The sequence below is a fragment of the Eschrichtius robustus genome, chromosome 12 (assembly GCF_028021215.1).
Source record: "Eschrichtius robustus isolate mEscRob2 chromosome 12, mEscRob2.pri, whole genome shotgun sequence".
Taxonomy (NCBI): domain Eukaryota; kingdom Metazoa; phylum Chordata; class Mammalia; order Artiodactyla; family Eschrichtiidae; genus Eschrichtius; species Eschrichtius robustus.
Genome location: NC_090835.1, coordinates 74,481,206 through 74,508,554, shown reverse-complemented (window position 1 = coordinate 74,508,554; position 27,349 = coordinate 74,481,206). Strand labels below are relative to the sequence as shown.

Sequence of the window (27,349 nt, the reverse complement as noted above, 5' to 3'; positions counted from 1 at the left end):
CCTGTGCTCCGCAACAAGAGAGGCTGCGATGGTGAGAGGCCCGCGCACCGCGATGAAGAGTGGTCCCCACTTGCCACAACTAGAGAAAGCCCTCGCACAGAAACGAAGACCCAACACAGTCATAAATAAATTAAAAAAAAAACAAACGTGAATTTCTAAAAAAAAAAAAAAAAAAAAAAAGGCCCTGAAAGACCATCCGTGCCTGGAGCTCTCAAATTTCAGCGAGCAGCTGACTGAAGTGCTGGGAGCTTGTTAAATCTAAAGATGCCTGGAGCCCACCCCAAAAGTTCTGATTCCTAGGTCTTGGGTGGGGTCCGAGGAATACGCATTTTTAATAAGCTCCCAGATGGCTCTGGGACACCCTCAGCAGTGTTTCTCAGGTGGGCTGCACATGAGGGGGTCCTGGCAGTTTTAAAAACACTGATGCCCAAGCCCCTCCCTAGAGAGTCTGGTTGGTATTTTTCAAAGCTCCTTCCACAAGGCGCCGGGGCCTTCCAGCTGGCCTTGTTTAAGATTTGGGGAGCCAGCCCTGGGGCAGTCACTTCTTGCCACCATCAGGGCTTTGAGACGAGAGGAAAACAAGAGGAGGGAAGAGAGGAAAATAAAAAAGCCAATAAGAAAGTTTAGAAAGAGAAGTAAGAGAGAAGGTTGGACAAGAAGCTCCTTCTGAATTCACTAGCCAGCACCGAGGCTTACATCTCTCCTTTTTCAACAGTTTTTCTTATTACAGTAATAATTAATTGATGTAAAAAACTAATAGTATAAGTGTATATGAAAACAAAAATAAAAAAGATCTATAATCTTATCAGAGATAATGACAGAAGGTCTTCATATGACAAATATAATGTATAATATATCATAGAACCATAATATATACTATGATACTGTTATTAGTGAAATTAATATAATATAGCAATTAAAATAAATTAATTAAATAAAATTAATATAATGTAGACTAGATAATATTTTATATGTGATACATAATATATATTTATATTTATATATGATACATAATACAAAATATATAATCAATATAATATATAGCTTGACAAGTGGAATTGGTATACTTTTTTACTTTATCTACTTTTTGGTTTTGATCTTCTGTAACTTTTCAAAAACACTTTACTTTTCAGGTAATTAAAAATTTAAGTCCTGGGAATTCCCTGGCGGTCCAGTGGTTAGGACTTGCCGCTTTCTGTGCCAGGGGGCTAGGGTTCGATCCCTGGTTGGGGAACTAAGATCCCACAAGCCTTGCAGTGTGACCCAAAAAAAATCTGTTAAAAAAAATCCAAGTCCTAAATTTTGGGGTCAGGTTTGTGAGGGCATGTGAACAGAAATGGTGTGCCCACTCTTCCCACACGTGCGCTCACACCTTCATTCACGTGTGCACATGCACACAGATGTACAGACACGTCTATTCCCACCCTGCAGCCCTGGACTTCATACACTCAAGTATACATTTCACATCATACCCTCAAAGACAGTTAGGATTTTATTTAGTGATACTACTAAATTAATTCTTATTAATACAGAATTTATTATTTTATATTAAGTGTGAAATAAGTTTCCTTCCTTTCCCATGTCTCTGAATCCTAATGGAAAGTGGCACCAGGGGACCTAGGACAGTGGCCACATTGGAGCGAGTCACCTTCAGGGACTCGTCAAGCCCTGCCACCTCCCCACCCCCCACTGTCCCCACCCTAGCTCCACAGCCCTGCCTGAGGTCTCCTCTATCCCCACCCTGGCCCTCCCTCCTCTCCCCTGCCCCCTGCCTCAGTCACTCTTCTCCCACGTGGGCTGGGGCTGGTGCTCTGGACAAAGGCTGTCCCTCCACAGGCGATAGGTGATGGAAGAAACCACGGTGAGCCAGGCCAGGTAGGGCAGCAGGAGCAGGGCAGCCAGCTTGTTGATGGGGTGCCAGATCAGCGCCATGCTCACCACCAGCCCGAAGAGCAGCAGCAGGTGCAGCAGGGCCTGGGCAGGGGCAGGGCGGTCAGGCAGGCTGCCCTGGGAACCGGCCCTCGACCTTTCTGCAGCACCCTGGACCTAGCGAGCCAAGTTCCCAGTGCTCTGTGCGTGCCACGGAAGCTCAGAGAAGTCTGCCCAACCGTTACCTGCCCACACCTGATTGACCTGCTGTGCTATCAGCTTCTGGGGCCTGGTGGCCTCATCTTCCCTACCCTATTCCACTGCTGAGCACTGGCGCCTTACCAGACCGGGGGTGTGGGCTGTGAACAAGAGAACCAGGACAGTCCAGCTGATGGCGAGCTGCACAGCATAGAGGCCGAGGGGCAGGGCCAGGGGCCGCCCAAAGCCCCCTCCCAGGTCCTTCCACACCAGGTAGGAGGCATATCTGTGGAGAGATGGTGGCAGCAACGCTCGGAGGAGGGTGTCCTATGGTAAAAGGAGAAAGCCCTCTGGCTTAGGGCCTTTCGGTTACCAAGAGGGAATCCTTGTGGGCTGAAATCGGGGTAAGTGGGTCTAGGTATCATTTGAGGGCCGGGGGCGGGGGGGAGGTGGGGGAAGGGATGGGGATACTGGGAGAGGGGAGAGGAAGAGGGAGGGGTTGGAATCCGAGGCAGGCACAGAGGGGACACCCCAGAAGAGGCAAGATGAGGTACCATCCCTTTAGAGGTCAGTGTACGGCAGCAGTTCAGGGATAGGAGACTTGTTCCCACCCCAGGGCATGAGAAACAGACACTCACCCCGTGATAGAGTAGATGGCTGTCCACACCAGCAGCAAGACTCTGTGGGATGGGCACCACGGCAGCCTTCTCAGGCTGTCACACCAACCAGACATCCAATGATGGGTGAGCAGCCAGACCAGGGTGGGCCCCAGGAGGGGCAGGGCCACAAAGGCGGCCCCTTGAGGCCACATTCTCCTTGAGGAGGTACAGTCTGGGGAGGGAGAGAACACACTGATGGTAGCCTTCTCCTAGTCCTTTCCCCGTGTCTGCCCGTCTGTCTCCTCCTACCTGACACTCTTCCCTGGCCTGGGCCCCTCATAGGCCTGGCCTGGGCCTCCTCCCCATGATTGACAGGATTAGAAGGAAAAAAAAAAAAATGTGGTTATTCTCAGTGTCTGGAGTGACTGCCTACTCCATCCTTTCCTGTCAAGTGTCCGTGAACATGTCCTGGAGGTGCTGGAGACAGGGCTGACCAGCCCGTCTGCCTGTGCATCTTTCCATCTATCTTTCATAGAGGCCCCACTGGGTGAGCCACATCTTCCTCCTCTGAGCCCACACTGCCTTCCCCCTTTTCCACCCTCCGTGGACTTCCTTTCTCCCCACTGCTTATTTGGCACTGGGAGCGTACTGTCTAGTATTGATAACTGCTTCTTAGTGAAAGACTCCTCTCCCCCAACGTGTGTCTGGCTCCTGGATCTCAGGTCCAGGTAGGCCCGTCTTTTCTGCCTCTCTCAGTGGGTGGCACTTGGCCAGGTACATAGCAAGCCCTCGATGGGGACAGTGTCTCAGACTGAACTCAACCAAGCTGACATAACCAACCTGGAAGAACCACATTTGGAAGGCAGGAGCCAGAGATCCTTGGGGGTCTTTTCTAGTCCAGAACCGGCCTGCCCAACTGCCCCGGGCTTATCTCGCTATACCAGACCAGCAAACCCCAGGGGCCCACCCTGCTCGAGCTCCCGCCCAAATGCAAACTCAGCTGAGTGACACTGTAGATTCCTTTCTCCAAAGTTCTCATCTTCCCCTCAGGAGCTGGGGGAGGTTCCCCCTCCATGTCTCTGCTTCCAGAGGGTCGGGGCCACAAACACAACCACCCAGATTTTTTTGTGGCCTGACTTCTCAAGGAAACCACTGCTTGGTCTTTGATTAAAGCACTGCCATGCTCATTTGCATGTTGCTTTGCATGTCCTTTGCGTGTAGGATGATGCACAGACCCTCCTCCAACCAAGGCCCCACCCAATACCATGCTTCTCATTCACCTGTGATATTTCAGCCTCCTCCCCATGACTGACAGGATTAGAAGGAAAAAAAATGTGGTTATTCTCAGTGTCTGCAGTGACCGCCTACTCCACCCTTTCCTGTCAAGGGTCCATGAACATGTCCTGGAGGTTCTGGAGACAGGGAGAACCACCCTGTCTGCCTGTGCATCTTTCTATTTATCTTTCTCTGCTTCTCACCGTCCATTTTTTCACCTTCTGCCTTCCTGCGTCTCTATGTCTGTGTTTTCTACTTTTCTATCCAGTGTTGGAGGTTCCCCCTGACCCCCCTTCCCTTTTTCCTGTCCTCCCCACTCCTGGCTCCCCTTTATTTATTCCCAGGCCTGTGTTCTCCTTACCTCAGGCAGCATACCTCCCAGACTGAGTGCCGGGGATGTAAGATGTGTGGAGGGCAGAGGAGGGTGGGGGATGGGGAGAAGGGTGGAGTGGGGCTCCTAGCTGGCCTGCCCTTCTCCAGTGACAAGGGTGGTGACACTGGCTGGGGAGTCCAGGCTGCTGCCTGCATGGCCCGGAAGCGTTCCTCTCAGCAGGGGATGCCCTGGTCTGCTAGACGTGGCCTCTGGAGGAGTCCCCTTGGTGGAACTGTTGAGGCTTTGGTGCTGTGGGACCCGGACCTCTTGCGACAGCTGAGCCCCAGGCTGCCAGACTACTCATGCCTGTAGTCGCTGCATCCCATGAACCAGCTTTGTGTCCACGGCGGTGGTGGGGACCCTCAGATTTCCCCGGAACTGGGGCTGTAACTGGGGCTGTCCCCAGTGAGGCAAGCACCAGCTTCGGAAATGATCTCATGAGACATGGACACAGCCCCTGGTTATTGCCTGCTAGTTGGCTTGGAGTTGAGCTTGACGGTTGTTTCACAAACCCCTAGAACCTCATGACTCAGAGGAAAAGGCGGCCAGCCTCCTGTGTGACTCAGACAGACCTTTGTCCAGCAAAGTCCAACACGTCCGCTCTTCATTCCTATCAAAGTTCTGAGCACTTCTTTCTTGCTTGTCCTTTAGGCATGAGGTCCTCTCCCCAGGCTGGCTGCTCTCCACCATTCCTTTGCCCCATCTCTCCACTTTGGGGACCTGGGCACCCCTGGGAGGTGTTTATCCCCTCCTCCCAGGGAAGGCAGCCCAGGGGAGGGGGTGGCAGTCCGGGACAAGAGGCCAGAGAATCGTTAACTAAGACGAAAGCAGAAGCGGTTACTTATTTTCCATGGGAGATGATCACTTCAGGGCTGGGGGAGTGACCTCCGCTGCAGGAGGCCAGACCACAGTGACAAGTTACCACTTACTGAGTAACCATTTCGTGGTGTGCACTTTATATTTATTAGCTCAGTAATGACCATCATTATCCCTCGCAAAGTAAATATTATTATGTGCATTTGACAGGCAAGGGAAGTGAGGCTCAGAGGGGTTGAGCAACTAGCCTACGATTACACAGCCAGCAGGTGGGTCACTGGGTTCAGTGTTGGCAGTCTGGATCCAAAATGCCTCCCCTTTTCTCTCAGCTGGCCATTCATTCATTCAAGTCTTTACTGAACACCTACTTTGGATCCGGCTGTACTGAGAGCTGAGGATACAGAGCAAATGGCTGGAAAAACATCCCTCTGCACGGGGAGCTTTCATTCCAGTGGCAGAGTGTCAAAGGAAGGACCAGGCTGGCAAACGGCCTGAAGTTCAACTCCCCCCCAACTGGCAGCATCCCTGTGGGCAGTGGAAAGAGCACTGGGTAGGGAGCAGATACGGCTGTGCCCCAATGCCGCCAGCAGCTGTGGGTCATTAACTCGGTGCCTCCACCATCATATCTGTGCAGGAAGGGTGCAGAACTAGGTATTGTCTAAGCCCCCGGACAGGCCGCAATGGCATCACCTGGGGGCTTCTAAGATGTAGAACCTTGGGCCCCACCCCAGACCAACGGGATCAGAACCTGCATTCTAACAAGGTCGCTCAGGCGGTTCGTGCGCATTATAGTTTGAGAAGCCCTGGTTAGGGTTCCTCTTACCTTGTGTCGTTTTCATAGTCTCTGGCGGGGGACAGCCACTGACCAGCAGAGGGCACTCTAGAGACGTCTCACCCGTACCCAGGTTGTCTCCCTCTGTCCCCTCCCTTCCAGACCTAGACTACTAGTCCTAGACCTAGTACTCGACCCAGTCCTCTGACTCCTGCGATCCTCCCTCACCTTGGCTGGACTTTGCCAATAGACAGGGATAGACTCCCCACCCCGCCTTAGGGCAGCTGAGAGGCAGGACTTTGCCGGGAAGCGGGAAGTGCCAGGCCACTGCTGCCTGGATTCCCCGCCCACCTCCACTTGTCCGCTGGCTTGGCGACGGGGTCTGGCTGACCTCTCTCTCAGAGAAGGAACTACTGTTCCTGGAAAAGCCGGCAGCCTCTGGGAGCACCTACACGGTAATGTGAACACCCCCTGGGGCAGCTGGGGGTGGGGTGAGCGTTGCGATGGGGCCACCTGGGGCTCAGGGGAGGAGCCAGGCCAGCTCAGCTGGGCCTGGCGGAGTGTGGAGACCCTGTGCTGGAGGAGGAGAGGCGGAAGGGGCTTGGGAGAGGGCCACTGCCCAGTGGGTGTGAGGACCAAGGGGAGGCACTATGGAAATATAAACTATGCTGATGAATGCTGCCCATGACTTAGATTTGGACTCATCCATCCTGGTACCTTTTATGTACTTCAGTAATTGGAGATCTTTCAAGGAGTAGACACAATAAGAACCAGTGACGTGGGAGAAGGGTTGAGAGTTTCCTTAAAGGATATGAGCAGAGCTTTGCAGCAGGAGCCTGGATCCTTGTGCTGGAGGAGGCAACTCCCTAGGGTTAGCTGATGGCAGCATCCTAAAGGACCCTCATCTTGGGGAAGTGCTACCCAGCATGATCAAGGGTCTGGGGCAAGACAAACCAGAGGCCTGGGTAATAAAGGGTCAGCCATGGGGTTGGGAGGCTTCCGTCTGCATTTACCTGGTTGCTGTGCTAATAGATTTGGGACCCTTCCCCTTCCTGGGGCAAAGGGGAGAATGGAGTGAGGGCCAACGCAGCCTGGAGAGCTGTCAGCCTGGGAGAAGTGGGGCTGAGCTGGGGGAGGAGTTAACCTGCTTCCGGCCAGGTAATGAATGGGCCCCTGTGAGAGGCCTTCCAGGTTGGAAGGTTGGGCAAGGGGACTCTTCTGCGCCACCCAGTGGGGTGGAGGGGATTTGGACTCTGGTCTTTGGAAGCCCTGGAAAGGTTGTTGCTATAGAAATAGGGAAAGTCCCTCCTTTCTTTCCCAAGAAAGAAAGCTGGCCCATCCCCTGCTGCTGGTGCCTTGGTGGGCAGGGGGTTGGGGGGGCATCACTCGTTGTGGCACCAAGGATGTGCCTTTAGTTCCTTATGTTTATTTTTCCTTGTATTTATTTTTGTTTCTTTCTCTTCTAACTTCATTTCCTCTAGAAGTGGAAACGAAGAGACCCTGGGGAAAAAGAAGGGGCAGGGAGAGAAAGGGAGTGTTTCTGGAAGCTCTTGTCATCTTTGCTCATCCTTCCCTTCTGCTTTCAGTTGTAGCTTAATAATCTACCCTCTGTCCTCCCTGGGGGAGATAACTTGGTTTCCTAATCTGGGAAATGGAGATAAAAATAAAAGCTAGCTCATAAAGCTGCTGTGAGGATCAAATGAGCTAGGCCACGTAGAGCGCTTTAACACACTGGCTCAGCAAATCTCCGTGAATGTTAGCTATTATTATTACAGTTATAATTCCAACTGTCTTTACTATGGAAGGACCGAAAGGATTGGATGGGACGTAAAGGGAAGTCTGCGGCTCCGACCCCCATCCCCACCAGATTCAGGCATCGCCGGCTCACTTACTTCACTTGTGTCCCCAGCCAGGGGCACGGTCTGCAGGGTTGCATGTTAAGGCCAAGGGAGCAATGCCACGGCTTCCCTTCTTGTCTACATTTTCAGTGAGGACACTGGGGGAAACAGATCCCGCCCCAGTGCTCCATCCTGACAATACAGAGGAGCTGTGGCCCCTGTTGGGGATTGGCGGGGGAGATGGGAAGGGGGCTTAGGTTTCATGGGCCCTGAGAAGGAAGGAAGAAGTTGGGCAAGGAAGGGGCAGGAGGCTTGGGGCAAGGCCTCAGCTCTGGGTGGGTGGCATAAGTGAAGGGATGATTCACTAGTGCAGATCCTAGTGAATCAACCATGGGGACCCTGGCGACTTTGAAGGAGGATATGGTGTCTCACAGAACTCAGCCTCGGAGTAAATGAATCCCATGCCCTCAGAAGCTCCATGAGAGCTGAATAAGACATCATTGTTGGCAGGACTGAGCTTCCCACAGTTCCTGGTCCACAGCTGGTGCTCAGAAATTGTTCATTTGAGTGGGAAAGCCACACGTGACAGCATATGGTCAAGAGTTACTTAGTATGGTGGGAGGCAGCGGTGAGAGATTTCAGAGGGCGAGACTGTCAAGGGCTGGTGAGTGGGGGCCGGGACGGTGGATGGCAGTTACTCCTGAGCAGGAGGGGTCCAGGCAGGTAGATGAGGCAGGTGAGGAGAGCATGAAACAGAGAACAGCAGGACCAAAGGCCAGAGGCTAGAATTAATGAGCTGTGAGGAGCCTGGTCTTGCCCGAGGGTGGAGGTGTTGGAAATTAAGGGAGGAAGAGGGAAAGTAGGAGGGGGAGGCAGTGGATTCTGAAGGGCCTGGGGAAGAGCTGACATCCTCACGGGAAAGTTGCTGGAAGGCCCCAGTCTGATGCTGGGAACCAGGTGAGCCTCACCGGAGGCCCCCACCTTTGGTTTTCTTTCTCTTTTTGCTTCCACTTTTAACTTTTGTTACTCTTGTATTTTACATATCCCTGTGAACTACGCTCCAACCTTTCTGGCAGAAGGAGGGGCATAAATAAACAAACATATTTAGACAGGGTTTTATCATCTACAGCATGATTTCCACATGATCTCATGCCATCTTCACCATCACTCTGAGAGGCTTTGTTTTTCACTTTTATTCGTTTTTAAAAAGAATTACAAAGTTAATATACAGACACGCTTGGTGGGGGGATTCAAAGAGTACAGAGAAAAGAGTTTAAGAAAATAGAAAGTCCTCTTTCACACCTTCCAGCTCCCCAATTTTTCATCTCTTTCAGTAATGACCAATGGGAATAGTTTGGGGTGTGTCCTCCCAGACCTGCACGTCCCAGGCAGGAATCACTAGCACATGTGGCTACTGAGTCCTTGAAGTAGAGAGAAGCCCAATTGCGATGTGCTGTGAGTGTAAAATACACATGGATTTCGAAGACTTAGTATGAAAAAAAGAATGTGAAATATCCCAGTAATTTTATATTGATTACCTGTTGACATGATAATATTTTGAATATATTGGGTAACATAAAATATATTATCAAAATTAATTTCTCCTGTTTCTTTTTACTTTTTTAATGTGGTCCCTAGAAAGCTTAAAAGCACATCTGTGGCTCACGTTATATTTTTAGTACAGAGCACTGCTCCAGACCTTTCTCTATCATTTATATCTATACACCCATAAATATGTATCTACAGTTGTATATAGTTTTGTTGTTTACATTAATGAGATCAGAGGATGTCTAGCCCTTTGTGACTTGCTTTTCTACTCTAAGATTTTCCTATGTGAGCCCATGTAGATCAAGGGAGCTATTTTGACAGATGAGGAAACTGAGGCACATTAAACAATAGGACGAGCTCACAAACAATAGTGACCAAGGTGGCATTTGAACTCACATTCTCTAACTCCAAACCCAAGCTCTTTCTGTCTCATGAGAGAGAAATTTGATGTACTAGGTCATGGGGAGCCATGGCAGTTTCTTAAGGAAGAGAGAGAGGGAGAGAGGGAGAGAAACTAATAAAGAAATTAATTTCTTTAATTTCCGTTAAAGAAATTGATCTGACCGGGGTGCATGGGTGTGCTGGGATGAAGACAATTTGATCCCTCATTGCAGCCGCTTAGAAGTCAAGTCTTAGCCTCCATGACCTTGAAAAGGCTTACCTGACACTGACCTCTTTTCCCCCCAGGCCCCTGGCCTCGGCTGGCACAGGGGTGCAGGGGAACTGGCAGCATCAAGTGACCAGGCGGATGTGCTCCCATGAGAGTTCCTTCCAACCCGCCCAGTTCCTACTGCTGGTGGGGGTTCCAGTGGCAAGTGCTGTCCTTCTGGCCCAGTGCCTTCAATGGCGCTGTCCTCGCCGGCTGCTGGGCACCTGCTGGAAGCTGGAGAGCCAAGAGGAGCCAGCCTCCCATCCCACTCCCCTACCTGAAAGTGAGTCCTCTGCGGAGGGCCCTCCAGCCTCGCTGCAGGAGATAGCTGCCTTCTACCAGGAACTGCACACGCCCACCCAAGGCCAGACTGTCATCCAACAGCTGATGCACAAGCTGTTGGTGTTTTCGGCTCGAGAGGTGGACCACCGCGGTGGCTGCCTGATGCTCCAGGATACGGGCATTTCCCTGCTCATCCCGCCAGGTAACAGCACCCAGCTTCCTCCTCAGCGTACAGTTGTTCACATTGCACATTGGACAAGGGCACCAACTCCAAGGGAGCACCATTCAGAGACATCTTCATAATTTTGAAAGTTGCTTGTATGTTTAGTATGACGTTCTTGACTCCAAAGATGGATATATTACGTATTTTTTACGACAGTTTTGTGGCAGGTGGAGGTAAAGGGCCTTGTTTTAGTGAACAGTGTGTTATGATGATTCTCCCATAAAGGGAAGTAAAATGTCTGGAGGAAGAGCACCTTTTGCAAATTCACACAAGGCCCTGAGTGAGCTGGCAGCAGCCCTTGGAGAAGGGGGCGACTTGCTCAGGGTCACATCCCAAATCAGTCACAATCACCTTGTTCTCCTTCCACACTGCCTCTCCAAGTGCCCTGCTGCATGCCCGCTCCTGGGCTCCCGCCCCACCTCCTCTCCCACTCTGACCTGACCTCCTCTGCCGCAGGGCTGTGCCTGCCTGCTGGGCCCATCTCAGCTCTCCCCCTCTCCAGGTGCTGTGTCTGTGGGCCGCCAGGAGCGGGTGGCACTGATCCTGGTGTGGGATCTGTCAGACGCCCCGTTGCTGTCCCGAGCCCAGGGGCTGGTGAGCCCCGTGGTGGCATGTGGCCCCCATGGGGCCTCCTTCCTGAAGCCCTGCACCCTCACCTTCAAGCACTGTGCTCAGCAGCCCAGCCAAGCCCGTACCTACAGCAGCAACACGACCCTGCTGGACGCCAAGGCCTGGAAGCCGCTGGGGCGGCCAGGAGACCACACCTCCCGGGATGAATGTCGCATCCACCTCTTCCACTTCAGGTAGGCACCAGCCCGTCAGCCTGTACTTCCTGCCCCCTTTCTTTGTCTGCCTGATCGTCACCTCTCTGTAGGGGTCTGCCCCTTTCTCTGTCCAAGATGGCCTGCACACCCCGTATCCCCCTGTCCTTCCCCAGTCCCTCTGTCCTGGTGCCTATGGCAGCTTATCTTGCTCCAACCCCATCCAGGACCGTGCGTCCCACCGTGGTCCCTCTGCCTGTCTAGAAGGGTCTGGCCCAACCCTGGTCCTGTGTCTAGATGGGGCCTGTCCCATCTCCACTTCTGTCTCTAAAATTGTCTGTCTCTTCCCTGTGCCCCTGGTCAGGACTGTCCCCAAGCTGTCTAGGGCGCTTTGCCCCTCCAGTTCTCTGAGACTCTAGCCCATGGCATGCCTGTCCTTAGCTATGTCTCTCTAGGGTCTTAGGTCCCCCTGCCTCCCAGTCTCCTTGCCACCCACTGACCAGAGCAGGGCCATGCATGGTGGCCCTGAGCCCAGTGTCTTCCTTTCCCATGCTGGCTCTTCTCCCGACCCAGGGACAGTCACCGTGCCATGACTCACGTCCCTTCCCCCTAGCCGACCCCTCCACCCCAGTTCTTCCCTACATGCCCTGGAATGTTCTCCTCGCCTCCTTGGGAGCCCGCACAGCAGCCCCTGGTGCGGTGGGAGCCCGGTGGCAGGTGGGCTGGTCTCCCAGCCTCCCTTGCCCCACTGTGCACGGTCCCTGTCACTGTCTCTCCCCGCAGCCTCTACACCTGTGTGCTGGAGGCAGCTGTGAGCAGGGAAGCCCGGAAGTGGCTGCAGCTGGCCGTGTTCTGCTCGCCGCTGGCCCCCGGGCAGTCTCACCTGCAGCTGCGCGTCTACTTCCTCAACAACACACCCTGTGCCCTGCGGTGGGCTGTGACCAATGAGCAGCCGCACGGCGGGCGCCTGCGTGGCCCCTGCCAGCTCTTCGACTTCACCGGGGCCCGAGGGGACCAGTGCCTGAAACTCAAATACATCTCCGAGGGTGAGGGGGACAGGGCCAGGCGACGGCGCATCGGGGAGCCCGTTGGAGGGAAGGGTCTGCGCCTCCCCTGTGGTGGAAACCTGGGGGCCTCGAGTTTCTTTTTGAGATTCAAGGGCAGGCAGCAGCTTCAAGGGGGCCTTCTGGCTCTTGCTGCTGCCTCTTGGAGGCCCCGGCTTTCCCACTTCCTCCCTCTGCTGAGGAAGCCCCGGTCCCTCCGTGGGAGGCCAGCTGAGCCAAGTGGGTGTCGAGAGGAGAGGCATTGCACCCGCAGGGGCAGGGACGGAGCGGGAGGCTTCTCTTGTCCCACCTGGATGGAGCCGGTGTCGGAGGGGGAGGCCCAGTCTTCTTTTCCCTCGTTCTTTTGTGGGTTGGCTGCGGGAATTGACAGTGGGCCTAAGGGTGTTTGTGGGGTGTGGACAGGGCGCGCATGCGTGGCTGCATCTGGGCTAGTGGATGGGAGGGAGGGGGTTGAAGGGGAGGGTGGAGAGGTGGGGGGAGGAGTCTGGGTGCTGGTAGAAGGAAGACCGCTCCCAGGGTCCCCACCCAGGCTCTGGGGCCTCCCATCCACTTGAGTCACCCTCCTGCCTTTGCTCCCTCCCCATCCCTCCCCTCAGCGCCCTGCACAGTGCCTGCCACAGGGTGACCTCCTTAAACCCTTGTGGAAGTCTCCCCTCTTGAGGCCCTCTGTCCGTCTGCCCCCTCCCCAGGTTGGGAGAACGTGGACGACAGCAGTTGCCAGCTGGTTCCCCATCTGCACATCTGGCATGGAAAGTGCCCCTTCCGCTCCTTCTGCTTCCGGAGAAAAGCAGGTAGCCCAGGAGCCCCGTGTCTACCTCCTGCCCTCTCCTCTCCCCTCCTGGTCACCCTGGAGCCCTACAGCTCCTCATTCGGCCATGCCTGCAGACCCTCTCTTAAAGGTTAGGGGCCGCAGCAGATCTCTGCAGAGAGAAAGATGGGGGGCTACGCAGCTGCTTCAGATTTCCAAAGCCTTACACTGGAGTCCCTTTTGCTCTCCTGCTCTCCTCTCCTGGGCCTTTTCCTCTCTCACCTGCTACGTCTCCTCTTTGTAGCCAATGAGAACGAGGACTGCTCAGCACTGACCAATGAGATCATTGTCACCATGCACACCTTCCAGGATGTGAGTTGGAGCTGAGGGGCAGAGGAAGGGCAGGGCCTGGGGGAGTCCTGGGCAAAGTGGGCGAGGGTCTGGTGCCTAGGAAGTATGGCTCTAATCACATAATCAAGCCGGTGAAGAGGGCATTCTTCCAGGGGCAGGGACTGCCTGGCCTCCAAGTTACCCTCCATCTTTGACTCTCCTGTCTATCCCTGGATGAATCTAGCAGGAGGGTAAAAGAACCAAACCCTACATGAACCCTTTCTTCCAACCTGGAGGAACTTGGGCATCAAAGAGAAGTGGTTTCTTTCTGGAGAGATTGTCTACATCTGAGAGATGGTGCTGTGTATCTTCAGGTGGAGAGTGACCCAGGAAGGGGGTCTTGAGTAGGTGGGATGGGAGTTAGAGATCCCACTCTCCCGAGGGAAGACATGAAGAAATCAGGATTGGAGAGTCTTTGGGGAACCATGTGGCATCTTACTGGAGAGTAGGCAGACACCCCTCGGGGTATCACTTGGGAAGGAGGAACCAAGGAGAGGAGGAATGGAGGAAGGGGGCACGTATGCCCAAGTTCAGTGTCTCTTATTATTAGATGACCTCCCCTGCCCTTGACCCCACCCAGGACTTCTCCTGGTGTCTTAGGATGTACCTTGTTTGGTCTTCATGTCCCAGGTCCCAAAGAGCTCTGAGCAAACTTAAGGCTGAAGGCTGTGGGGTTGGGGAAGCAGAGGGTAGAGGGTGTTGATTGGGGTGGGGCTGTGTCTCCTGGTTAAGTGTCTCCGGTGACAGGCTGAAGGAGAGACACGAGGCATGGAGATGGGTGCCCCGGCTTCTGGTTCAGAGGGATGTCTCATGATCCCTAAGTGTGTTCCCCGCCCCTCTGTTGGCTCAGGGCTTGGAGACCAAGTACATGGAAATCCTCAGATTCCAGGCATCGGAGGAGGAATCCTGGACAGCGCCACCCCCTGTGACCCAGCCACCCCCATGCAACAGGTAAGGTGGTGGTTGCTTGAGCTGCTGCCCGGGGGATGTTTGGGATTCCTGCCTTTGGGCTTGCAGGGCGAGCACGGCATTGAGGTGTCTGTGGAACCAGGCTGGGTCTCTTGATCCTCCCCTCCAAGGACACCCTTTCCCCCTGCCTCAGGCTGCCCCCAGAGCTCTTCGAGCGGCTGCAGATGTTGTTGGAGCCAAACAGCATCACTGGCAATGACTGGCGACGACTGGCCTCCCACCTGGGGCTCTGTGGTACGAAAATCCGGTAAGAGGGATGAGGTCCGGTAAGAGGCACAGAGGGGGAGGGTGGACTGGGGTGGGTGTTCTCAGGACCCCTTGGAGACTGGACCATTCACAAAAGAGTGACTTAAAAGTCAGGGAGCGGCTACTCCCCACCCTATTTCTCAGAACAGGGTTGATTTCATTGACAGTGATCTCATTGGTTTGGGCCAAGCAGTCCTCATTCTCATGGCTACAAAGAGGAGAGGACACGGCAGGTGAGAGAGGAAAAGGCCAGGGGAGAGGAGCAGGGGAAGTGAAAGGGACTCCACAGGAAGGCTTTGGACATCTTTCTATTTTATCACTGTGTTCTTGGTACCTAGAATGATGCCTGCCTCATGGCTGGTGTTCAATACATAAATATTGGTTCAATAAATATTCAAAATGGATCGGTTGACATGTAAGTCATTGGTACATACTGAGTGCTTGACATACTGTGCCCTGAGGGGCAGAACGGCAGACTATAGGATAATGTGTATAAAGCATGTAGCTGAGTGCCTGGCACAGGTTAATTCAATAAACATTAGCAGTAGTGGGGACAGCGCAGCCATGGTCTCAAGAGAGATCAGTAAACCAATTCTGAGCTAAGCCCCAGCACCCGGATGATGACGGGTGGTCAGGGAAGACTTCACCCAGGAGATGGGACTAGAGTTGGATCTGGAAAATAGGGTAGATTTTAAAATCACCCATTTATTAAACCTTTATCAAGTACCTTCTAAGTCCTGGAAAACCTATGCTAAGCATTGGGATACAGGATGAATGAGATATGGTCCCAGAACCAAGGAGGTCACCCTCTAGTAAGGGATACAGAGAGCTTAAAAAAATCAAGGCAAGTGCTCCTTTGACCTTACTGTATGTATCCCATATTGCATAGCAAGTTGAAAACAGAGACACAAAATGGCTGAAGCAAGAATAATGAAGACTTATGTCAATTACAGTTGACCCCTGAACAATGTGGGAGTTAGAAGTGTGACCCTCCATGCAGTCGACAATCGTAGTATAACTTATAGTCGGCCCTCCATATCCATGGTTGTGCCTCCACAGATTCAACCAACCAGGGACCAGGTAGCACTGTAGTATTTACTGTTGAAAAAATCTGCATATAAGTGGACCCACATAGTTCAAAGTGGTGTTGTTCAAGGGTCAACTATATATCTCCATTAAATAAAAAAGAATAATAAAGACTTGTGGGAGCTATGCCCAGAAGTCTGAACTGAGGGATGCAGAATGGTCTCCTCCACCTGGGAGGTGGGAATGAGGGCTTCAGAAACAGGTGTTGGGGAAGTAGGGGATCCACCTTCCTGTTTGCGGGAGGAGAGGAGGAGAGGAGGTGGTGGGTCTGGTGTGTTTAAGGTGAGAAGGAAGCTTCACGATGGGAGCAGGGAGAAAAGGTCAGAAAAAACAGGGCAAGGCCAAGTGGTGGGTAAGCCAGAAAGTCAGGGGAAGGGGCTTGGTTAGTAGGTGAAAGAGACTCTGGAAGGTTTTTGAGCAGGGGAGGGTCACGCCTGGGAGCAACTGTTTCCTTAGTGATGGGTAGGATGGGGCCTGGGATGGGGGGCTGGGGGAGAGTGTGTTTGGGCTGGGGGTGGGGGGTAGAGAAGGCAAATACAGAACATCAGAGCTGGAAGCGACCTTAGGGGTCCGCTCACCCAAGCCCTCGTGTAAGAAGAGGAAACTGAGGTCTAGAGGGGAGTAGGCTTTGAGCCAGGGCCATCTCCGATTTCAAGTCCTGGGCCCTCCCACCATCCCGAGCGCCCTGGAAGGCAGTTAAGAGCAGGATGAGGACCAGAGCTGGGGGGGCGGGGGCGGGGGTGTGGATCTCCCTGTAGTGCCCCTCCCCCCCCTCACCTCCTCCCCTCACCCTCCCGGCCAGGTTCCTGTCCTGCCAGCGCAGCCCCGCGGCAGCCATCCTGGAGCTGTTTGAGGAGCAGAACGGCAGCCTGAAGGAGCTGCACTACCTCATGACCATCATGGAGCGGCTGGACTGCGCCTCCGTCATCCAGAACTACCTGAAGGGGACGCAAAGCGATAGCCCAGCCCGGGTCTGCTGGGTCGCCCAGGAGAACCAGGGCCTGGAGCTGGATGAGAAGCTCTGAGAGCCCCGCTATGGGGCAGGGTGGAGCTCTGTCCACCGGGATGTGCCCCTACACCTAGGAAGAAAACAGCTGCAGTTCCTGGCTGTGCCCACCGACCTCATCAGGACCCTTGGACGGTGCCTGGGGCCACCGCGAGTCCGGACGCCTCCTCGGGTCAGGACCACCCTTTCGGCCCACGTCGTCCTGCATGCAGATCCCTTCCTGGCCGGCAGGGGGCGCAGGAGCCCAGGAGATGACCCCAGCGTGGCCAGCCTCCGGGAAGCTATTTAATAGACCAATGGACTGTTAGGCTGCCCTGTTGGCACCCCTTGGGGACTGGTTAGTCCACGAGTATTCACTGAGCACTTAGTGATACCCGGCACTGGACTGGGTGTCATGGGGACTCCTGGAATATATGAGGTCGGGTTTGGAGCCTTGTGGAAACCACAGTTCTCCTGTGGGAACCAAGATGCCCTCGTAGGAGCTGAGGGCAAACACTAAACCAGCAGCACATGCCCTGTGGTTAGGGGATGTGGATGTGGTATGAATTGTACCTGCATTAGGAGTTGGGAAGGGAGGGAGCTGAGTATGGGCTGGAGCAGTGAGAAAGCATCATGCAGGATGTAGGAGAGATGATTTACAAAGAGTGAGATCTTAAGGTGGGGGAAGGCGGGGATGTGACTGGACTTACAGTGGGAGCCGGGTGAGCGTGGGGTGCTGAGTCATCAAGGAGCCCAGCGTGCTGGGTGTGAGGTGAGAGCAGGACAAGGGTTCAAGGCCAGATCTAAAGATAGACAGTCATAGCTGGCTGTCCACCTGTCTCCTTTGACTTCCTTTGTCTCTTTATCCTCCCATCCTTGCCTTGTCTTCCTCTCTCTGTGCCATTGTCTCTGTCATAAAACATCAAAGCTGAAAAGAAACTTCAAGATTATTATTGTTGTCCAACCTTTTAATCTCTTTATCTTGAACTGTGTGAGTTTTAAGTCTCTCTGACTTCATTTTGCTGTCGCTGGCCCCTGCAGTGGCTCCGTCCCTGAATCTGTCTCTCTTTTACTCCTGGCCTTAGCATCTTTTTGTCTATACCTACTTAGTGTATCTGCCCCTGTGTGTTTCTTTCTCTGAAATCCTCAGTTATTTCCCTCAGGTAAGTGTCTCTAAACCACGGTTAAGGATCAAAGGCTATTGAGAGACACTGGTCTACCCTAGGAATGGATGGGTGGGGATTTTACCCCATGAGTCAAGATCCACTTTAGGGTCAGGAAATAGAGGATAGGGATTAAAGAACATCCCATTCAGTCAACTCTTTATTCAGCACCTACTGCGTGTTAGACACTGTATAGAAAATAAATCAGTAGTCTGGGTCCTGAAAAGAGAACAAAGGATTTGACTCAATTTAAGCAATTCTTTTGTTTGAAAACAGGTGTTGTTAATTTTTTCAAGGGCAGACAAATGATCTCTCTGGCAACACTAACAATTTCTTCTGTATTTAATTAAAAAATATTAAAGCTTTTTCTATGATGAACAACATTGTATAATAAAATATGAAAACTGCCTTTCTTTGTTACTAGCTGTATTTTGCTCAGACTGATAAATTTGAATGTGGGTATGAATGGTTTTATGCGGTAAAATTGTACTGATGGGGGCCGGCTGGAGAGAAGCATTTTGTAGATTGTGCTTCCAGCGTGGTAAATCAGGGAGGTTCTCTTCCCTTTCTGTTAGAAGCAAGCCTTCAGGGTGGGGCCCTCTCCCCCTCTCCCTCTTCCCCTAACCCCATCCATTCTCTGTTAGTCCTCCCACCGCATCGGGCCTGCCAGCCACTCCAGGCTGGTACCTTGGCCTTCTCCCTCTTCATTTGGCTCAGGATTGAGCTACTAAGAGCATCTTTCTCCCCTGGAGTCTGGTACAGTTTTCCCCTTTCCTCCTATTGTCTATTCCTTGCTTTCCATGCCAGCCAGAGTCATCTTTATTTTGTGTTACTCCCTACCCTGGAACAAATCACTTTAAGAGTGTCAAGTCTTTTGGAATTGTGAATAAAAGCCATGAAGGAGGGACTTCCCTGGGGCACAGTGGTTAAGAATCTGCCTGCCAATGCAGGGGACACAGGTTCGAGCCCTGGTCTGGGAAGATTCCCACATGCCGTGGAGCAACTAAGTGCATGAGCCACAACTACTGAGCCTGCGTGTCTGGAGCCTGTGCTACGCAACGGGAGAGGGCGCGACAGTGAGAGACCTGCGCACCGCGATGAAGAGTGGCCCCTGCTCGCCGCAGCTGGAGAAAGCCCTCGCACAGAAACGAAGACCCAACACAGCCAAAAATAAATAAAATAAATTAATAAAAAAAAAAAAGAAAAGAAAATCTGCCTGCCCACATAGGGGACATGGGTTCGATCCCTGGTCTGGGAAGATCCCACATGCCGCGGAGCAACTAGCCTGTGCACCGCAACTACTGAGCCCACGTGCCACAACTTCTGAAGCCCGTGCGTCTAGAGCCTGTGCTCTGCAACCAGAGAAGCCACCGCAGTGAGAAACCTGCGCACCGCAACGAAGAGTAGCCCCTGCTCGCTGCAACTAGAGAAAGCCCGCACACAGCAACGAAGACCCAACGCAGCCAAAAAAAAAGCCATGGAAGAGGGGGGGTTCTAGGATGGGAGGGACTACCTTCTGGCCCCCACCTTAATCCGTCAGAATGGGCTCACAGTGCAGGGAAAGGGAGTCTTGGATATCTTGAGGTAGGTGGCAAGCTCCCTGATGCCTGTAAGGTGGATCTTTCCTTTCTCAAATCAAACCTGATTGGCACACATTTGCCAGCACCTAAAGCCAAGAGATGGCATGTTCCGGGGGCATTGGGACACTTAGTGGTCAGCCCTGACTCTAGTGCTAATTAGCCTGGCTCTTCCCTTCTGGTTTCAGTCTCTACTTTGGGATGAAGGGACCATGTTCAAGGCTCTCCAAGGGCCTCTTTTGATTTCATGGGCCTGTGCAGAGATGGCACACAGATGATCCAGGGAACGTCCACTTGGGGATTTTTCTTTGTGTATTGCCTTTAAATAGAGCAAGTGGTCACTGCTTGTGGCCTTACCTCCAGCCCTTTCCCTGGTAGGTTACCTCCCTGGTCCCTAAAGACACCAAATTTGTGACTTCTCTTACGCATGTTGCAGAAGCCCATGCCTAAACTTCCACCTGTTGTGTTTAGAGCCGGGAGGAGAATGAACAATAAAGGTCGTGTCCAGGTCTGCAAGGTTAGAGTCTCCAGTGCCCAGAGGTAACACATGTCCTTGGGACCTCATCTGCCTGTGAGCGACATTCATGCCAATGTCAGATCCAAGCTGTCCATCAGAATACAGTGAAAGCCACGTAGTGAAGCCTACAGTTTCTAGTAGTCACATCAAAAAATGTAAAAAGAAACAAGTGAAGTCAGGTTATAATAATATATTTTGCTTAACCTAATATACCCAGAATATTATAATTTCCACATGTAATCAATGTAAAACTTATTAATAGCATATTTTACATTCTTTTTTCATAAAGTATTTGGAATCTGGTGTGTATTTTACAATTACAGCACATCTCGATTTGTATCAAAAGCGTGCTAAATTTTCATTGGAAATATTTGATCTATATTTAGCTTTCATAAAATTTATAGCTGAAAAAGTATATTTACATACACAAGTTAAGCAAGCTGAAAAGTTTTCCAAAAATGAAATGAGGTATGAATTAAAAAATTTAAATCAATTGAAATAAAATAAAAATTCAGTTCCTCAGTGGCACCAGCCACATTTTAAGTGGTCAGTAGGCATGTCTGGCTAGTGGGTACCGTGATAGACAGTGCAAGTCTGGATTATGGACCCAGCTGGGTATAACTTTATAGTATACTCACCTATTCATTCATCAAACATGTGCTGAACACCTGCCATGCACAAAGTGTTGGTTATAAAACGTCAATGAAGAAGAGCATTCTTGTTCTGTTAGAAGCTCCTGGGATGGTGGGAGTCAGAGAAGAGCACTTGCCTTCCATCCCTCTCTGCACCTGACTTAAGAAGGAAATAGGGGATGAGGCCCAGGCAGACACTCTGTGCTGCAGGAATGGCTCAGATGGCAGCGTGGTACTGAGGCATGGATTTAGAGTCAGGTGTTCCTGGCTCACCCAGCACATCAGGTGGGTTCTCAGCTGCTGACAACAGAATCCACTCTTGCTGGGGATTACAGACAGGAGCTCTTACCCTGAAGAATAAAGAATCATTTGGAGGGCTGAGAAACAGGACTGAGGTAAAGTTTCCAGAATGATGCCCTAAACTGTGTGGTAGCATCAGCCCAAGGGGGGAAACTGGTATTACTGTGGCTGCTGCTACCAGGCTCTGGAGAGCAGGACCTCAACTCTACTGCAGCCCACCTCTGCCACTTCTGAGTTGGGAACCAGACCTCACCACCACCTCTGAAAACTGAGGCCGCTGCTGTCATCCATGTCGGCCGAAATGGAAGCTCCAGGCACTGCCCACCTTTTCATACTACCCATTTCTGAATCAAACCTCAAGTGGAGGGGGAGAACATCAGAGAGTCAGAGCCCAGGTCACATGGTGAATCCTAGCTGCAAAGGAGCCTGGAAATTTGAATTCTGACTTTAATACTGGGAGGATGGGACTCATTACCTGCAGATATCCCCAAATACGGAAAAAACTACTCAAAAGGTGATAGACAGCTGTGAATATGACAGATGTCCACAATAGCCAAGGTGTGGTTAATGCTGTGGTTCCAGGGAGCAAACTCTCTTCACGAAAATAGTCATGCCCTCAGCAGGTGTTGGCCTTATTCCCTGACTTGCAGAATCTTCTCAATAAAGCACAACTGCACACATCCCTCAGGGCATCCCTCTGATCCCTGCACAACCCAGGATCAGGCTTGGACACGTTTCATGAGCACACAGCAAAAGGTCGCCAGCAGTAGTGAACTGATTTACTCAATGCCTTCTCCAGCCCCACTTGCCTTCCTGTACTGCAGAGGCTGAAAACTAAACCTACATTTCCCAGACTCCCTGGCAGATGGGGATCTAGATGTGTTTAGGTTCTGCCAATCAGCTGAACTCAGGTCGGACTTTGACTTGGCATTGAATAATGGGGGGAGTTGAACAGGGCAAGAGGCTGGTGCCTGTTTTGAGGAGTGGATTGAAGCGGTCCAGGAACCGGCAGCTGTGGCTACACCTTCCTGACGTGACAGCTTTCTCAGTGGCGTGGTTCTGTGGTGTGGTTTGGGGACTCAATACTGGAAGTCCTACTTAGAGTCTATTCCTTTAGCCTTTGCAATGATTCTGTGAACTATCTAGAGTCCATAATATATTGCTGTCTGCTTAAACTAGCTCGAGGGAGAATCTATCATGTACAGCTAAGACCCCTATCCAATGTGCCCATGAGTCTTTCTCTGGAAAGACTGTCCTTTGTTCTGTGATCATACCCTTTCTTCTTTGCTGGTGTCAAAGGGCCTATTAGCTTATGAAAGAATAGTAATGGAGGTGATAGTTTTATTAAAATGCCCTTACTTGTCAAAATAAAAAGGTAGTGATCCTATGTTTATTTTCCTCTTCCCAATTTAAAAAACAAAACAAATAAATTTATTGGTCTTTGAAATTCAAAAGCCTGGGAATATTCTTTTATGAGTACTGTCATCCTTATTCATCCTTTTTAAAGCCTTACACAGGTATGTTTATTCATCACCTCAGCACATTTTTGACTATTTATTATGTGCTTAGAATCCCTCATTTATTTCCTTATCTTCAGGTAATCTTTCTCACACTGGCTTTGTTCTAATCTATGCTAGTTTCTTATTGGTAGAGATGTTATAGCTCCTGGCCAGCAAAAACTATCATCAATAATAGCTGGTTAGTGTCATGTAATAAATACATTAGCCTGAGGACAGGAATATGCTTTATACTAGCGATCGACCCTCAGGTGGGAATAGATTTGTTTTCCAAATAAACTAGGAAAGATGCACTCCAAAAATTAGACTAATATTTATGAAATGCTGAAGTGGGTGAAGATGGGATTGTAGAAAATTCCTTAGTTGGGTAGAGAGTAGAGATGGGAATAGGGAAGAGTCTAACACTTGATCCAGGGAGGAACTGGCCATCCTGCCCCTGGGAATCCCAGAAAAACATAAGGAGAGTGTGTGACAGAGAAGGGGACCCAGTGGCATTGGTCATCTTGGAGATCTACCAGGAAAACCTTCACATCTTGCTTGTGCCCATCCACGGGGCTTCCCCAAAGTTGGGGCTCTTGAGCTCTGGCTGAAGAGGCCATCTGTGGCTAGGTGGCAGAAGCAGACCACTTTCAGTGCACACAACCTGAGCCCTTGGGAAGTTTCAATTTCTGGAAACTCTCCTTCTTTGTGTGTCTGTGCTGTCCTTTCTGCCGATGACTACCCTCTTCTTTCTGGGCCAAGCTGGTCAGATATGACTAAGGTACATTCCATCCTGGGGAGAAGATCAGGTGACCTTTTTACTTCAGCCTTTGTTTTTCTCCCTTAATGAACTTTTAATGTTATTAGATTTTTATCAAAGCATAATGTGGTTCCATTCCCTTGAGGCCAAGTCTTGGAAGACTGGAAATATGGCCTGACTCTGCTGTTTACTAGCTGTGTGACCTTGAGTGAGTTGATTAACATCTATCTGATTCCATTTCCTCATCTGTGAAATGGGACTAACAGCAGTGCCACAGTAATAGTGCCAGTCTGCAGGGTTTTCAGGGTTAAATGAGATAGCATATAGAAAACACTTAGCTTTGTGCCTGGCACTCAATAAGCCCTCACCAAACGTGAGCTGTTGTAATGAGTATCAGCTTCATCTAGACAGATTACATATTTTAGTAACTTGCACAATGGATTGGTTCGTCTCACTGTGAACACACTCACTGGCGCTTGGAAACAAGAAGGCTCTCCCTTCTGTAGTGTTTGCTCTTTCTTCCCCTTCCTCCTCAGCTATCTTTTGTACTATTCCAATATTTGGAGAATGCGGGGTTGTAAAAATTTCTAGGGTTCCTGTATAGCATCCAATTTACTGCAGGCTTTCAGGAAACTGTGTTCAATAAGTACTTGTTAACTCACTCAAAAATCAAGCCATCCATGCAGATAAATGACTAGTTGTCCAGCTGGCTGAAGCAGCGCACATGCGCGCCTGCACAAACACCCACACACACCCACACACCCACATAGAGGCAGAGGTGTCCCTGCCATGCTCCTCCAGGCTCACCTTTGGAAATCTACTCATCTGAAGCCCAGACCTTGGACAGGGTTTCCAAAGGCAGCTTGGGTGGTAGAATGCACAGGTCCCCTCAGACCAAAAATAATCCCAGACATGTGACAGCAACTCTCAGCCTAATAGGCCATGTGACATCCATTGTCTTCCTGGATTGTCTTCTACAGAGAACTGAAGGCTGAGAGGTTTAGTGATTTTTCCTAAGTGAAGGCCCTGGACTCAAGCCCAAGCCTCCTCATTCTAAAACCTGGATTATAATGCTGCTCAAAAAGGGCTGCCCAAATCCCCACCCCCGTTAGAGCTATACTTCTGGGTTAAGTCTTGCATCTGCATTAGATCCCTGTTAGTAAAACATGCAAAACACACATTTTATCTGAAGGGGACCCACCTCTACCTCGATGGCTAAAATTAGTTTGTCAGATTGGATAGCTGTCACCTAGAGTGAACATTTATCTGTATGAGCATCTCTGAACGTAACTGAGTGGAGGCTGACAGCTGTCTCTCAGAACACGTTTCCCTCTTCTTCACTGTCAAAGAATTGCACTGGGCACACATTTCCCAGCTTCCCTGCGGTTAGGTGAGGCCAGCAGAATGTGAGTGGGGTGGGGCAGGAGACTCTCCCAGGCCCGGTGCCTTAGGGCCATCAGCATGCCTCCTCCGTGCCCCCTTTCTCCTCCCCACTGGCTGCAGACAGACCTGGTAATGAGCCAGCTTCCACTGAGAGGATGAGGACCATGTCTTGAGGCATGGCAGAGAAACAAGACGGAAAGAGCCAGGGTCTCTGACTCTCTGCCTGAAGTAGAACATCCCACTGACCAGGAAGACTCCCTCAGATGTTACGTGAAAGAGAAATAAACTAACTTTTTTAAGCCACTGGGTTATTGTTGGATCTCTTTGTTACGGCAGCCTACCTATCTGTCAGAATTAGATGTGTTTAGCCACATGAAATGCTTGGCATGGGGCCTGGAACATAGTAAATGTTAGCTCTGCCTATGACGCTATTTGGGTTTCAGAACTTTGCATTCATCTCTGAGTCTCTGAGTGGAGAATTCAGGAGCGGTTTTCACAAGGGCTCTGTTGGACCTGGGCTGCCCTGCGCTAGTGCCCAGGTGACCAAGTGTGGCCTGGAGTGGCATCTGCCCTCATACCACATGGAACATTGAGAGGCTTCAGGCCAGGGGAGTCCAGTGAACTTAGTTGGGTTTGCTGATATCAGGAGGTAGCTTCTTGAACCCAGGCCCTGGTGACCTCCATGCCTGCTAGAGGGGCCGCAACGAGGCACAGCTGCAGATGGGATGGGAGTGAGCTGCAGAAGACAGTGGAAGACCGGTGGGCTCGTGGGAGAACCTCCAGAGGTTCCCAGCAATAACCGGGTGAGATTTGGCTTGGGGTGGAAGCTCTGTAATAGTAAGTAGGGGCAAAAACTGGTGAAACATGGGCAACGTATGTAATTGTGAGTGCCTGTGTAGACAGGTAAGACTGGAAAACTTGGGTTACCGTAAAATAAAATTACCCTAAAATAAAAGTCTGCTAAGTAAAGGGGAAGCTATCATGTTTTATACTTGTGTTTAGAATGAGGGCCAGTACTGCACTCTTAATATTCTTGGGCTGTTTTTTACTTGCTAGGAGCTATTCAGAATTTCCCCACCCCGACCCCTGGCCCTATATCTTCAAGAGGATGTTTCTATATATGTATACATATTTTTTTAGATTTTCACTTTTAACAAATTATAGACATATCAGAAGTTGCATAAAGAGTCCAGAAAACGCCAATAAAGTCATCACCCACTCCTCCCAATGGTAGCATGTTACTAATTATCGGGCATCATTAAAATTAGAAAACTAACATTGGCACAGTACAATCCACAGATGTATTAGATAACAGACCTTACCCAGATTTCACCAGTTTTTGCAAGCACGCATTTTCTGGGTATGTCTTTGAGCATAATTCTCTGCTAGTTTATCACATGTATAGATTCCTAGACCACCACTGCCATATCTAAATGCCTTTTGCTTCATAGCAGCAACAAGTGTGTTGAAAACCTACAATGCAGTGAGGAATAGCAGGAGTTTTGTCAACAGACAGACGTGATTTCGAATCCTGGCTTCTCCACTGGGCAGCTGTGGGACCTCGGGCAGGGGTGGTAACTCAATCTTCCTGAGCCTGTTTCCCCATCTGTAGAATGGGGATGATAAAAATAGTACCTGCTCTCTGGATCGTCTTAAAGATGAAATGAGATCATTCCCAGTAGAGCACATGTATATGTTCTTCTATTATCAGTATCCCGTTGTCAATGTCTTTTGACTTTATGACTCAGGGCTGTTGACTCAGCTTCTAGAATAATTCAGTTCATAAGACAAAAAAAAAAAAAAGATGCATGTGACGTACTCAGCCCACTGGGGCTACACTTCTCAAATCCCCTCCTTAAGACTCTTGCCTGTGACAACCCTATGCCAGGGTCCCTGGCATCAGCCTCACTGTCACGCATCCCACTCTATCCCCTCCTCACAGATGCCCCTTAAGGGAAGCTCCTCAGAAGCCCTGTTTGACCTTTCCCCATCTTCCTTTATCTTTCCAAGTATCTTTGCAAAACCTCTCCTCTGCTTTGCATCTGCCTTACCACCTTTTACCCCTCCTTACCCTCACCTCCTGATTTTTAAATCACAGCCAATGAGAGCAACTTCCATTGCACTTCTGAGACATCACATATAGAAATACACATGTGCAAACCAGGATTTTATTTAAGGGGAACTTGGTTGGAGAGAGATTACTATACCCATATGGATCTCTCTCTCTCTCTCTCTCACTCTCATTAGACTGTGAGCTCTTTGAAGGCAAAGATTCTTTGAGTTGTTCAGGCACATTTCGGGCGCCCATGAACACTAACCTCCCAAATAATAATCCCACACAAATAATGGTAGCTTCCATTGATTGAACCCCTACTACGTCCTTGTCATGGTGCTTAAAGCTCTAATTCATTTAACATCCTGCAGAATAGGTATTGGGATGATCTCCATTCTGTGGATGCAGAAACTGAAGCTCAGCATGATTCAATGACCAGCCAGAGCTTTTTCTCTTTTCTCCCCAGAACCGATGCACTCTCCACTTTGACAGGCTGCCTCTCCCTCCATGTCTGCTTGATTAATAACGTGAAACTCCTTCTGCAGCTTCCTTGGATAGTGACGTCTGTGAAATGGTGCTATGCGTCTCTGTCTTGTTTATGTCACAGGACCCTTAGTGAGGATCCAATGACTGGTGTTGGGAACGGCCCACTGCAAACCACGGCACAGTGAACAGGACGCATGCGTGAAGGGACCTGCCATCATCCACTACTTGCAGGAGAGACACTTCCTACTTTTACATCCCTTTTATTCCGTCTCCTGTCCCTAACCTCACCTG

The 27,349-nt window shown here is 50.7% G+C and overlaps 2 protein-coding genes across 3 annotated transcripts; one reads left to right on the top strand and one right to left on the bottom strand.

Annotated features, from left to right (window-relative positions):
* Window positions 1–1,767: 1,767 nt before the first annotated feature.
* Window positions 1,768–6,116, bottom strand: TSPO2 (translocator protein 2). 2 transcript variants are annotated; one of them, XM_068558419.1, is made up of 4 exons: window positions 5,954–6,116; window positions 2,706–2,898; window positions 2,212–2,353; window positions 1,768–1,974 (listed from the first exon to the last, which is right to left on the bottom strand). In XM_068558419.1, exons 1-4 carry the CDS (start codon window positions 5,967–5,969, stop codon window positions 1,774–1,776), a joined length of 552 nt encoding a protein of 183 aa, XP_068414520.1. In that variant the 5' UTR covers window positions 5,970–6,116; the 3' UTR covers window positions 1,768–1,773. The 2 variants fall into 2 exon arrangements, with proteins under 2 accessions (XP_068414520.1, XP_068414521.1); XM_068558420.1 differs by lacking the exon at window positions 5,954–6,116 and adding an exon at window positions 4,303–4,927.
* A 3,885-nt stretch (window positions 6,117–10,001) lies between these two features.
* UNC5CL (unc-5 family C-terminal like) lies at window positions 10,002–16,972 on the top strand. The gene is made up of 8 exons (XM_068558194.1): window positions 10,002–10,421; window positions 10,945–11,245; window positions 11,987–12,249; window positions 12,957–13,058; window positions 13,320–13,387; window positions 14,256–14,356; window positions 14,508–14,621; window positions 16,509–16,972. The coding sequence occupies exons 1-8, from the start codon at window positions 10,037–10,039 to the stop codon at window positions 16,729–16,731; spliced, it is 1,557 nt and encodes a 518-aa protein (XP_068414295.1). The 5' UTR covers window positions 10,002–10,036; the 3' UTR covers window positions 16,732–16,972.
* Window positions 16,973–27,349: the final 10,377 nt, after the last annotated feature.

What these genes read in the sequence shown, in the direction of transcription:
- UNC5CL (XM_068558194.1), top strand. Translation starts at nt 10,037, where the DNA reads ATGTGCTCCCATGAGAGTTCCTTCCAACCCGCCCAGTTCCTACTGCTG. An exon ending in ACTCAAATACATCTCCGAGG is followed by an intron (nt 12,250 to 12,956) that starts GTGAGGGGGACA and finishes CCCCCTCCCCAG; the next exon opens with GTTGGGAGAACGTGGACGAC. An exon ending in CTCTGTGGTACGAAAATCCG is followed by an intron (nt 14,622 to 16,508) that starts GTAAGAGGGATG and finishes CCTCCCGGCCAG; the next exon opens with GTTCCTGTCCTGCCAGCGCA.
- TSPO2 (XM_068558419.1), bottom strand. An exon ending in GCCATCTACTCTATCACGGG is followed by an intron (nt 2,354 to 2,705) that starts GTGAGTGTCTGT and finishes ATCTCTCCACAG; the next exon opens with ATATGCCTCCTACCTGGTGT. An exon ending in CAGCCCACACCCCCGGTCTG is followed by an intron (nt 1,975 to 2,211) that starts GTAAGGCGCCAG and finishes GCCCCTGCCCAG; the next exon opens with GCCCTGCTGCACCTGCTGCT.